The sequence below is a fragment of the Lissotriton helveticus genome, chromosome 6 (assembly GCF_964261635.1).
Source record: "Lissotriton helveticus chromosome 6, aLisHel1.1, whole genome shotgun sequence".
Lineage (NCBI taxonomy): Eukaryota > Metazoa > Chordata > Amphibia > Caudata > Salamandridae > Lissotriton > Lissotriton helveticus.
In genome coordinates this window covers 1468762033-1468775164 of record NC_136067.1, presented here as the reverse complement: position 1 = coordinate 1468775164, position 13132 = coordinate 1468762033, and the positions used below count along the sequence as shown (strand labels likewise).

The window sequence follows — 13132 nt, the reverse complement described above, 5'->3', positions numbered from 1 at the left end:
TACACATGACGATTCATAGAAAAATATAAAAAATAAATGCCTTATACTATCAATGGTTTTATATATTTTAATGATAAGCAGCTCTAATCGACATTAAGATATAGGTAAACAACATCACTTGTGCTTGCAAAAGCTACATATAATATACAACTGTTTGTAATACACGCCCGATGTGTATACTAGCAAATGAAGGTAACCTAAAATTCAAGTGTGATTTTAATGTAGACAGCAGACTAAACAGAGGCCATACAAAGTGTTTGAAGTACGCACTCGCTTTGCATGTAAGTAGAAGGAGATGGCAGAAAAACAAATAGTGTGAATTGAATGGCGCCAGCAAACTAAAGAGAGACTAGACAGCCTGTTTGTGACGGGCGCTTGCTTCGCATGTAAGTCGAGGGAGATAACAGTGGAAGGAAAGATATAATGTAACAGAACACACAAAAGAGAGGACAAATAAAAAGTGTTTATAATGCGCACGCGGTTTGCACCTAAGAAAACGAAGAAATCAGCAAAATAAATAGTGTGAACTGAATATTTCACCCCCGTGATCGATGTGCTAGCGGGGGCTTGTGGTGGAGAGTGGGGAGAGAAGCTGAAGTTTCAGTAAGCGGGGTTGGGTTCAAATTTGGATGAGTGAGGGACGTGGGGAGGATCGCATGGCTCGGGAGGAGGCTAAAGGGGGATGGGTGCAGGGGGATTGTGTCCCGGGCTGCGTGGTTCAATGGAAGTGAAGGAATGCGGGGGGGGGGGGGGTGGTAATCGGCGGGGCGCAGGAAGAACTGGGGGGGTGCTCGCATGAGTTGGGTAGTCGCATGCAAAAGCCTTTCATCCTTCTGAGTCCGTTTCGGTTGGGGTACAGTTAAAAGAAAAACAAGTCGGATGGGGTGGGGGGTGGGAGAGAAGGAGAGTGAGCAGCTTGAGGCGCTATTGATGAGTTGTAAATGGTGGCGCCGTCGATAAGAAAGACTGTACTCGTGGCTGTGCCAAGTGGGCAAAAACTCATCAGACTGAACCTTCCACTTGTGCGGTACGAACAAAGCAAGAGGCAAACTGTTGGCAGACCGAGGGCCATCGACAAGAAGGTGCATCCCTGCCGTGTAAAGTAGCTGTAAAAAACACGCAGCATATGTCGGCCGGAGCTAAAAAGAAAAGAAAGGTCTAATATTGCAATGCTGGTCAGCGCATTTAGCGTCACGAAGCCTCGAGTAATGTGATAAAACTTATGTTGCACATAAATCAACATGATGTAAATACAAACAAGTGAAAGCGGGATGTAATTAGGGGGGAGGAGAAGTCTGGGCAGGCAGGATGACTCAGGGGAGGGGGCTGAGCGGGGCAGAGCGGCATGTGGGTGTGAAGAAGCCGGGCCTTTGAAGTGAAGCTAAGCTTCACTTCAAAGGTGTCGGAGGAATGCGGGCGGCTGTGCACGCGCTTTTAAGCTCAATGCACATGCGCATTGAGCTTAAAAGTCACGGGCACTGCAAGGAATCGCCACGATTCCTTGCTTCTTAGTTAAAGCTTGTATAAGCCGCAATAGGCTCGCAAGCTCGATGCGCATGCGCATCGACAGGCGAGACCTAAAAACTACCAGTCCGCGTTGAGAAAGCTGCCGCTAGAGTACAAATCTACTTGAGCGGCAGAAAACGACCGCTTGCACTGTGCAAGAAGCGGTTTACAATGACTGCACAGTGCGGACAAGCATCCGGCACTGTGTAATCAGTGCGAACAGCATTTTGAACAGTGCACTACGCAGTTCGCGTAGCTACGTGTAGCTTGAGAAGTGCACTTTGCATAGCTACGCGTAGTGCTACTACGCGAACTATGCGCAGGATTAGTAGTGCTAAAGTTCTTGAGAGGATAGAACTCTGTGGTACTCTGCAGGATACAAGTCATTTCTCAGGTCTTTCGGTTCTCACATGCACACGTTGGTGAGTTATCTCATGAACCATTGCAGTACTATGTGAGAGATCCTTAGCGTGGACATGTCAAAACCTGCAGCGAGATTGACCAAGGTTAGAAGGCAAGGACTTTGGTGTCATCAATGAAGAGGGCATTGTCGACTACTTAAAGAGTACCTATCTCCATACTGCAGCATAGTGAAGGGAGAAGTTTGTGAGGTTGTCTTGCATAGTTGGTTTTGTCATCAGTAGGATCTGTTCGGTTCTGAGGGCATTCAGGTATGCTCACTGAGGGGAGGCATTGAAAGTTTTGAGGAAGAGATTGGGCACATTTCCTTGAAACAGTTAAAGGATGAATGAAGGGATGTTATCTTAAATAGAGGTGCCATTGAGAACGTTCAGGATGTTGGAGAGTTGTGTGTTAAAAAAGGTTGATGGCAGTCCTCTTGGGGAGGAGCATTGGGGCTTAGAGGACAAAGGTGGGTGTCTGTATTATGTGTTGAAGCAGGATCTCATTTTGTTGATATTCCTGGTGATGTGGTGCATTCACTGACTGACTGCATGGATTGGCTGGTCTGGGTATTGAATGGTGCATTTCTTGAAAGGCTTGAAAAGCACTTTGCTTTAGTTGGTTGCCTTGTTGATAATAGTCTTGTAGAAGGTGGGTTTAGGTGTGGTGGTGTAGGATCTGCATTGGTTTCTTTTCCTGCCTTCATATTGTATACCTGAGTTTGACCGGTCTTGGGTACACCACAGGTCTGCGTTGGGTGCAGATGACTGGTAAATTAACCTTTCTTCACCTCTTTTCTTGCTGTCATGTTGCATGCTTGTTTTTGGAGAGCTTGTGTGTTTGATGCTGCTGAAGCCTGTTTGGAGGATCAGGTTTTGAGTCCAGCACTGAGTTCCTCATAGTTTTTCCAGAGTTGTGTTGTAGGGATTGAGGCATGTATGGATATCCGATTATGGGCTGAATTGAGTGTGGCAGGTTGCTGTGTTTTTTGTGTAGGGCATCCATTGGATGGACTTTGCATTAATGGGCCTTTTCACATTTTAGTTGACATTGATGAGATCCGAAATGTAATCTGTAAAGTTTTTGTTGGGTCTGTTGTTCCATAGATCAGATGAAAGGATGCTCTCTAGAATGTTGAGTAAGGGAAATGAGCAATGTGGAACTTGAATAACTTTGGTTTCCATTAGGCTGTAGACTTCAGCATGTTTTTTGTGCCTCATCTTTATCATTAGTTCATCTTTTGCTTATGGCAGTCTCTATATCTCAGTTTTTCTCCAAGACACACACTTCTGTGTGGTACGTAGCACTCCGCTATCAATGCAATTCCCTTTCACATGTTCTTCAAGCAACTTACACACCTATTCCTTCACTGAATTATTTTCTCTCGTTAGAATAGCATCATATTGTTGTGTTACTTAATCCTTAACTTGCCTCAATGTCCTCAATATTTTGAGGTTATAACAGCGTCTTCATCGAGAAACATCTGTCAGACAAAAAGGCTACCGCCCGCATTACCTCCCACGCCGCCCGTGTATATTTATGAGAATACATCCGTGTTGTTATGTCATGGAGTTTCTCCCACAGATGCAGTATCACAGGATTAGACGCATTGAAATTCATGAGCACCTAAATTACGAATTCACTTACAGGGAAAGATTAAATGCAGACTTTTTTTTTTTTAAGTGTCAATTTCCAGAACCAGAAGCAAGGGGGATATGTTGTGCTACCACGCCATGGTGGGACATCTAGTGATATGGACACTGAGGTATTCAAACCCCTCGCCCGCACTGACCAGCTGCAAGGCCCAGGTTTGACTCCCCTGTTTGCCGCATATGGGGAAAAGGATCGACTTAGACGGGTTGTCATGTAGTCCTGTCGTTTCACGGAACACCCGCAAGATCTGAAGCACCCTCGGTCCGGTGACCCAAGGGTCGGAAAAGAATAATAACGCGTCATCTGCATAGAGTGCTATCCTGTCTGAGAACTCAGGCGACCAGACCAGTCCCCGATAAACCGCATCCAAGCGTACCCACGCAGCCAATGGCTCTTTCGCTAAAGCGAAAACAAGCGGAGAGAGCGGACAACCCTGTCTGGTCCCCCTGCGGATGGGGAAGGAGGGAGAACGGTAGCCGGACACACGAATCGAGGCTGTAAGATCTGTATACAGTAATTTAACATATGTGCGAAACCGGGGCCCCAGGTTGACAGCTTCCAAAAGTTTAAAAAGATTGGTCCAACTCAAGGAGTCGAACGCCTTGTCGATGTCAGCTAGCAGGACAGCCACAGGGCGCTCCAAACGGTAGGCCTCGGCAATAGCATTGTGCGCGCGCCGTATGTTATGCCTGGTGGAGCGTTGCGGCATAAAGCCAAACTGTTCTGGGTGAACGAGGTTTAGAATGCAGGTGCGGAGGTGATCAGCTAACACCTTCCCCAGTAATTTCGGCTCGAAGTTTAATAGGGATATGGGGCGGTATGAGCCCGGGGCCTCCGAAGGGCGACCCAGTTTGAGAAAAACAACAATTTCGGCATGACGCCAGTCCGGGGGCAAGATCTCCTGCTCCAACGCCTGGTGCAACGCGCCAAGAAGGTGGGGACCAAAAAATCGCAGGGGAACCCGTTGCGAATTACTTTTTTAATATTGGTTTGTTCTTCTTTTCTTGTTCTACATGACTTTGGTTGTAAGTGTTTTGATATACTTTTTTCTTAAAGTTTTATAACCATAATTGATTCTAGAAATGTAGTCAGGTGGAGATTGTTTTATCTAGCACTATTAGGGTATTCTAGTAATGTTAGTCTCAGTCGATTGCCTTGAACATTTTGTCAGAGGTGTGGCTACAACTTTACAGTGTCATGTCCCTGTTGATTAGGCCTGGAGAGCAGCCACTGTGTTGTTTATGACTTTTTACATGAAATCATAGCTCTGGCGTATGCTGTCACCAATAGCTCATAATCCTGTCCTGGTGGAATTTGCCCATATGTTAGGAAAACAGTGAGGTTCTTTGATAGAAGAAGCACAGACTTCATATTATGGGAAATATGTTGCTTATCTGTATGTATGTTTATAGTGGTTCTCTTGTATAACGCAAACCCTCTCTGGCTGGTAAGCAGTGGAGCACTGTAAATGAGCAATGAAGCGCCTAACAGAGGTAGCAAAACAGGTAATTGTATGGTTGTTTACTATATGCAGGCACAAGTGTTGCTAGTGTTTTGGACGGTAATATTCCTTGAAGACATGCTTTTCATGTTTCTTGCTGAATAGTAGGAGTGTTTGAGGATTCCTGAGGTCAATAGAGGATATCATTCCGATCTTGTGTTTTTAGATTGAGGTCTGTATTCTGTTTCTTTTTCTCCTTTTGCATCATTTCGTCTTGCCTCTGGCAGTGTTCTGGAACCTGATATGACTTTGTCTACCTGTGGTTAGTGTCTTGGCCAGATCAGGTGTTGGGTTCTTTCTGATAGAATTGTAGGTGAATCACCTAGTTTTTAAAGTGAAATGGTCATAGATAGATCCATGCATCTATTCAGTTTTGTTGTCTTGAGGTTGACCATCCTGAGTTCCTTAATAAGGTATGGTACTCTCTATAGAATGCCTTCTAGTGGTGCCAGTGAGGGGTTTGGGAGTCAGCTGAACAGAGTGATGTCTCCATCCAGTTGAGAGAAGACCAAAGCTTGCTTTAGTGTTCTGTAATTGGATTCTAGGAGAAAGGATTTCATTTCCTTCAGAAGGAGCAGTGAAACTGTGTTGTCTTGGGTTTCTTGACAAATTGTTCTGTCATTCTCAGGTCTCTTGTCATTTGTAATCGAAGAGTTTTTTCGTAGAAGAGCAGTGCTTAACTCTGTTTGGCTGGCACTGTTGGCAACAAGTGTAATTCAATGTAGGAAGCTGGCTCTGTGTATACTATACCAAATTAAGGTAAAGTGTGCTCAGGGTCCAGTGGATCCCCAGAGGTATAGCAGAGGTTAACTTAGAGAATCAATAGCAGCTCTATTTGTGGTAGTGTGGTTGAGCAGTTAGGCTTATCAGTAGGGTGTGTTAAGCACTCATTATATTCACTCAATAAGACTGAAGGCACACATTCAGAGACAGAATCCAGACGAAATGGGTAAGTATGAAAAAGGTATACTTAAGTTTTATTTAGTAGAACCAAACAGGACTTGGTACAGGTAGGTAAAATATACTTGCAATGATATAACTTTTCAATTTGATGCAATTGGGGTTGGATTGGTAATCGTTACAGGTTTGTATGGGTTTAAAAAGTAGATTTGATTGCACAGTTATTACTTTTGAGTACATTCTCGCTACTTTTAGATTACATCGACTACTCGGGTGATACACCTAGATGTCACACCCTAAACTTTGTCACTTACAGGTAGGTACAACAGTTTTAAGTTCAAAGCATAGTTACTTTCTTCCCATACAAAACACCAGTTCAACACTTAGAACAATTTTGGAACAGAAACTCGTAACATCAGTTCCTATGGTAGAAAAATGGTTATCGGTTTTACAGGTAAGTACACGACTGACAGGTATGACTTTTGGGAGTTAGGACTTAGGTCGAGGTAGGCACTCAAATTGCCCCACCAGCCACACTTGGGCAGCTGGTGCAGAGTGCAGAAGCCCAACGTTAGCCAATGAGGGGCCTTCGTTCAGGGGCTGCTTATGAGCAGGCCCCTCAGGTGTGGGAGCAGAGCTCCTGGAGTTAAGATAAACACTGCAGGGGCCAACAATCAGCAAAGGCGCTGCAGCGGCAGAGGGGCAGATGGTTGCAGAGTGCCAATGCGACTTTGGGGACCCTGTGGATGTCAATGGAGATCTTTGGTTCAGTAGAGATGACGCAGGCTTGGGTAGAGAGGCTTCCTGGACGCGACCATAGGCTAGAGAGGTAAGTTAGGATCTTGGGGGATACCTGGAAACTTTTGGTTGGGCCACCCAAGGCCGTGGGGCATCGGGTGCAGGGGTGTCTTTTGGCTTCTGGTTCTTTTTACCAGCTCCAGTCGCGTGGACACTTCAGGTTGAGGCTGCAGACGTCGGTTTGAAGCTTTAGGGAGTTCGGGGATCACCAGATCCCAAGTCCGGATCGCTGGTGAGACATCCTCGTGGTGTTGGGTCACTCGAACTCGGGCCGTGGGCATCGGGTGCAGATTGGTGCAGAATCACGGAGCATCCTGAATCCGGATTCTGGGGTTGAGTCTTTGCTTGAGCAAATCTGGTGCTCACAAAAGACAGAGTCTGTTAGACGAGTACAGGGCAGGTCCTCCAGGCTTTCGGGGCGGCTGGAAACAGGCCGATAGGTCTGGGGTCAAAGCAGTTTTTGCCCTCTTTATCCTGGGTCAGCACAGCTCTTTGGTCCTTTCTTTCTTCCTCTAATCTGAGGAGGCAAGGTTCGGGGTCGCCCCTAAATACTAAATTTACGGGTGTTTAAAGGGGTGTGCAGGTTGGGACCAATGGGTCCCTTCCTTGGGGTGGGTAGACCCCCTGTTATGCCTTCATCCAGTGAGAGGGGGGCATGATCCTCTTCCTAGTATGAGCCTCTTCCTAGTATGAGCCTCTTCCTAATAAGCTGGGTCCACTCATCTCCAAGATAGAGGCGAATAAGAGGTGGGCTTCACCTTTCCTCCCCCATCTGAGGGGTGGGGTTGGCAAAGGTGGGCCTCCCTCTCCTCCTAGCTTGGTTTTCTTGCTGATTTTCCCACCCAAAGTGGGGTCAGAACCGGTGGGAGCCAGTTGCTGGGGGCAACAAAAGGCAGGGACAGCTTACAAAGGCAGCAGGCCTTTGAAGCTTCCCCTCGCGTGCATCCAGCCCATCCTGGGGGCGGAGGCATGACACCTCTGCCCAGGATGGGCTTTGTTTCTGGACCCTGAGAGCAGGGGCTTTCGAGCCAGGTGTCCTAAAACCTGTCTGGTGGTGGCAAATGGCAGGCAGCCATTCCGGTACCACACCGGGACTGGTCGTTTTTCATGGGGCATCTCTAAGATGCTCTCTGTGTGGTTTCTACATTAAATCCCACACTGGCATCAGTGTGGGTTCAATGTGCTGAGAAGTTTGATACCAACTTGCCAGTTTTTAGTAAAGCCATTATGGAGCTGTGGAGTTCGTAATGACCAACCCCCAGACATATACTCTTTATGGCTTTGGTACAATTACAATGTCTAATAATAGACTTAGGCACTACAGGGGTACAGGGTTCATGCCACTGTCCCCCCCACCTGGGGGCTAGTGCACCCTGCTAGAGGGGTGACTTATCTAGGCCCCAGGCAGTGAGTTGCAGTGCCATGTCGACTCTTCACTTTTTTGCTGCACCAAAACATGCAGCCTGCAGTGGCAGTGGGTGGGTGTTAAGGTACAGGCCGCCTAAGGGTGGCACAATAGGTGTTGCAGCCCTTAGGGGCCTTTTCTGGTCACAGTGCCCTTGGTACCTTTTATAAGGGTCTTGGCTCTGGCCAGAGATTTTCCAATTGTGGGTGCAAAGGTACAGCTTTGGGAAAGAACGGAGGCCCTGGGAACATGATTGGCTGGGACCCAGGGCACACAAAGTCAAAGTGCCTCACGTGTCAGGCAAAAAGCCGGGGGGTACCATGCAAAAAGGGGCACTTTCCTGTATTCGGTCTCTCTTGTGTTCAGCTTCAGGCATTGACATCCAATTGTGGATGAGATCAATGTATGATCTGAGTTGCTAAATGTCATTAGTTCAGAAGATTTTGAGGTAAAACTAAGTGTCATCAGCTCTTCAAGGAACCCTGATGTTGCCTTTTTGAGTATGGATCCAATGATTTCCATGTAGTGGTTAACCCTCGGCGTAGGACTATGCTACGCTCGCGTAGTTTGCGCAACTACGCGCTAAGTGAATTGCACGTAGCACAGTGCAAAAACACGTAACATAGCGGACATTTTTTGCTTACTCGCGGCCCTCAACGTCAAGTTGGCGACCGCGAGCGAGCGAAATAAAATCCCAGCAAGATTTTTTCCTCGGTCGCGATCAGCAACATCAAGTTGCCGATCGTGAGTGTGGAAAATAAACCTCTCGGTGAGATTGTCTACGCGGGGAGGTCAGGTTTCTCATTGCGAGTGGTCCCGTATGCTCGTGACTGCTCACGATTGAAAAACTACCAGTCCGCGTTGAGAAAGCTGCCGCTAGAGTACAAATCTACTATCTACTTGAGCGGCAGAAAACGACCGCTTGCACTGTGCAAGAAGCGGTTTACAATGACTGCACAGTGCGGACAAGCATCCGGCACTGTGTAATCAGTGCGAACAGCATTTTGAACAGTGCACTACGCAGTTCGCGTAGCTACGTGTAGCTTGAGAAGTGCACTTTGCATAGCTACGCGTAGTGCTACTACGCGAACTATGCGCAGGATTAGTAGTGCTAAAGTTCTTGAGAGGATAGAACTCTGTGGTACTCTGCAGGATACAAGTCATTTCTCAGGTCTTTCGGTTCTCACATGCACACGTTGGTGAGTTATCTCATGAACCATTGCAGTACTATGTGAGAGATCCTTAGCGTGGACATGTCAAAACCTGCAGCGAGATTGACCAAGGTTAGAAGGCAAGGACTTTGGTGTCATCAATGAAGAGGGCATTGTCGACTACTTAAAGAGTACCTATCTCCATACTGCAGCATAGTGAAGGGAGAAGTTTGTGAGGTTGTCTTGCATAGTTGGTTTTGTCATCAGTAGGATCTGTTCGGTTCTGAGGGCATTCAGGTATGCTCACTGAGGGGAGGCATTGAAAGTTTTGAGGAAGAGATTGGGCACATTTCCTTGAAACAGTTAAAGGATGAATGAAGGGATGTTATCTTAAATAGAGGTGCCATTGAGAACGTTCAGGATGTTGGAGAGTTGTGTGTTAAAAAAGGTTGATGGCAGTCCTCTTGGGGAGGAGCATTGGGGCTTAGAGGACAAAGGTGGGTGTCTGTATTATGTGTTGAAGCAGGATCTCATTTTGTTGATATTCCTGGTGATGTGGTGCATTCACTGACTGACTGCATGGATTGGCTGGTCTGGGTATTGAATGGTGCATTTCTTGAAAGGCTTGAAAAGCACTTTGCTTTAGTTGGTTGCCTTGTTGATAATAGTCTTGTAGAAGGTGGGTTTAGGTGTGGTGGTGTAGGATCTGCATTGGTTTCTTTTCCTGCCTTCATATTGTATACCTGAGTTTGACCGGTCTTGGGTACACCACAGGTCTGCGTTGGGTGCAGATGACTGGTAAATTAACCTTTCTTCACCTCTTTTCTTGCTGTCATGTTGCATGCTTGTTTTTGGAGAGCTTGTGTGTTTGATGCTGCTGAAGCCTGTTTGGAGGATCAGGTTTTGAGTCCAGCACTGAGTTCCTCATAGTTTTTCCAGAGTTGTGTTGTAGGGATTGAGGCATGTATGGATATCCGATTATGGGCTGAATTGAGTGTGGCAGGTTGCTGTGTTTTTTGTGTAGGGCATCCATTGGATGGACTTTGCATTAATGGGCCTTTTCACATTTTAGTTGACATTGATGAGATCCGAAATGTAATCTGTAAAGTTTTTGTTGGGTCTGTTGTTCCATAGATCAGATGAAAGGATGCTCTCTAGAATGTTGAGTAAGGGAAATGAGCAATGTGGAACTTGAATAACTTTGGTTTCCATTAGGCTGTAGACTTCAGCATGTTTTTTGTGCCTCATCTTTATCATTAGTTCATCTTTTGCTTATGGCAGTCTCTATATCTCAGTTTTTCTCCAAGACACACACTTCTGTGTGGTACGTAGCACTCCGCTATCAATGCAATTCCCTTTCACATGTTCTTCAAGCAACTTACACACCTATTCCTTCACTGAATTATTTTCTCTCGTTAGAATAGCATCATATTGTTGTGTTACTTAATCCTTAACTTGCCTCAATGTCCTCAATATTTTGAGGTTATAACAGCGTCTTCATCGAGAAACATCTGTCAGACAAAAAGGCTACCGCCCGCATTACCTCCCACGCCGCCCGTGTATATTTATGAGAATACATCCGTGTTGTTATGTCATGGAGTTTCTCCCACAGATGCAGTATCACAGGATTAGACGCATTGAAATTCATGAGCACCTAAATTACGAATTCACTTACAGGGAAAGATTAAATGCAGACTTTTTTTTTTTTAAGTGTCAATTTCCAGAACATTGTAACTGCAAGTGAGGATAGTGCACCAACAGGACGGCCAGGAGTTCGTAGAAAGCCTTGCATCACAGTATTTCCCCGGTACTCAACTTTGTAAGAAATAATTGCACAGGTTATGATCCTGCAACTCGAGGAAGCATTTCACAAGTTGGTTATACCTATGAACCTTTGAACTCGAAGTCATGAAGTTACTGTGGTATTATTACCTCTTGCTCTCTAAATTTTAAATGGTCAGTAATCATTGCTGGCTTCTTCGCCATTTTTTAAGATCCAAACCTGTATTATTTTTGCTTTCTCTAGAGAGGATGGCGAGCTTGAGGATGGAGAAATCGAGGATGCCGGTTTGGAAGAACATAAAGAACCAGAAACCAAGGAAATTAAAGAACCTGAAGTACAAAAAAGTGATAAAACACACAGAAAATCCCGTAAAAAACACAAAAAAGAGAAAGAAAAGAAAAAGACGAAACGTAAGCGACGTGAAAAGCACAAGGTAAGAGACTCAAAAATGTCACATTAACCATTACCTGTTGATATACTAAAATCAGATCAGATGTAGAATATACTTCTAGGTCTTCCAGCCATCCCTCTTCATCAACCGGCCTCTTGTTGTTTGATTCACATTTTTCTTTCTCCCACTACACCATACAGTATGGGGCATCAGCCCACTTCAACCATTGGTGAACCTCACTGTGAGTGACGGCATATTCAAAAGCTGTGAGCCAACACCAGAGCTGTTGTGCTTGCCAATGCTTATTTTAACTAACGTTGTGTGTACTAGAGCTGGACTATGGAGCAACATGACTGACAAAGGAACAGTAAAGGTTTTTATTTTGACTGTAAATGTCCCCTGTGTTTCAGTATTAGACCAACAACTGTGCACAAAAGATTCCTTTAGATGGTTGTGCCTCACCAGTTTACATACTCATACTCTTGTTTTTTTGATATCTCGGGTGCATGATGTTTATTTATTCTTTCTATTTTAACTCCCTACATGCTCTTGTAGTTTGTGAGGGCAATGACATTTTCTCTCGTGTCCCCACGAGAACCCTCTTCCCCTTCTTACTCCATTGTTCTGCAGAGGCTCCACTTCTGGAGGTGCAAAAGTGTGACCAGACCTGATCTATTGGTTCTATATAGACACCGCCTCATACTTGACGTCTGTTTTTTCCCACATGCTACAGAGGTTAGAATGCAGGAGCACTTTGTGTTTCTGTTGGTTTCTGTTCAATGCTTTTCATCAGCATTTTTGTCCAAAACGTGTTTTTGGGATGTAGCCTGCATAGGCAAGATGGTATACGTGTTCCTGTAGTGCTGCTTAAAGGAAAAGACCTTCCCATGAAACTCGTAGTAAGTACAGTTTGAGACTGCTGTAGACTTGGTGCCAAACGTTGCCAAATGAGACTGACTGGCAATGGTGGTGAGGGATGAGGAGGGTTCTCACTGAGTGCTCTCTATGTGGCACGACCAAGACTGCCCCCAATTTCTCTCTTCATTTCTCCCACTATAGCAGGCCCATCGGTTCTTGGTATAAGTATGTGGAGTAGCTGACATGTAATTGAGCGAGTCTTCTTTGCTCCCATGGTGCTGATACAACACTTCTTTCATTAAAATGTTTAACACCGCGAAGCTGATGCAGATCAAAAAGGATATTGTTGCTGTGTTTGTGCCAGATAAGTAGATTCATGTGGTATATTTTCTCACATTAATGGGTCTTATGGCATCCATTATTTTGTTGGCACCTAAGGTGCAAACTCTGTGTTTGTAACATCTTTGAAGCCGACCAATGTCATGGCAATACCAAACATGTGTCAGGATCTAGTCTACTGGATAGGGGACCAGAAAGGCGTTTGCTCTCACATTGTTACAGCAGATTAGGCATGGCCTACAATTATGTTTTTTCTTTAGCATGGACTCCATGGAGTTCCTTCATCAGAGATTGGATTTCTTTACACTCTTATGTTGCCAAATGAATCCCAGAGAGTGATGTTAAGGTGATTCGTTTAGTGGAATTGATATCCACTCTAGTCCCTGTGCCTTCGTAAGTGGTGAGGGAGGGAAAAGAGTTCGCCTTCAGGGAATTCATTACAATC

General features: G+C 45.4%; 1 protein-coding gene across 3 annotated transcripts in view; it reads left to right on the top strand.

Moving 5' to 3' along the window:
- The window catches only part of ZC3H6 (zinc finger CCCH-type containing 6), a 462846-nt gene that overhangs the window by 101149 nt on the left and 348565 nt on the right, over positions 1–13132 (top strand). For all 3 annotated transcript variants that reach the window (XM_078649281.1, XM_078649279.1, XM_078649278.1), the window contains one exon: positions 11343–11532. In XM_078649281.1, coding sequence (XP_078505407.1) covers positions 11343–11532 — 190 coding nt within the window. The remainder of the gene's footprint in view (positions 1–11342; positions 11533–13132) is intronic.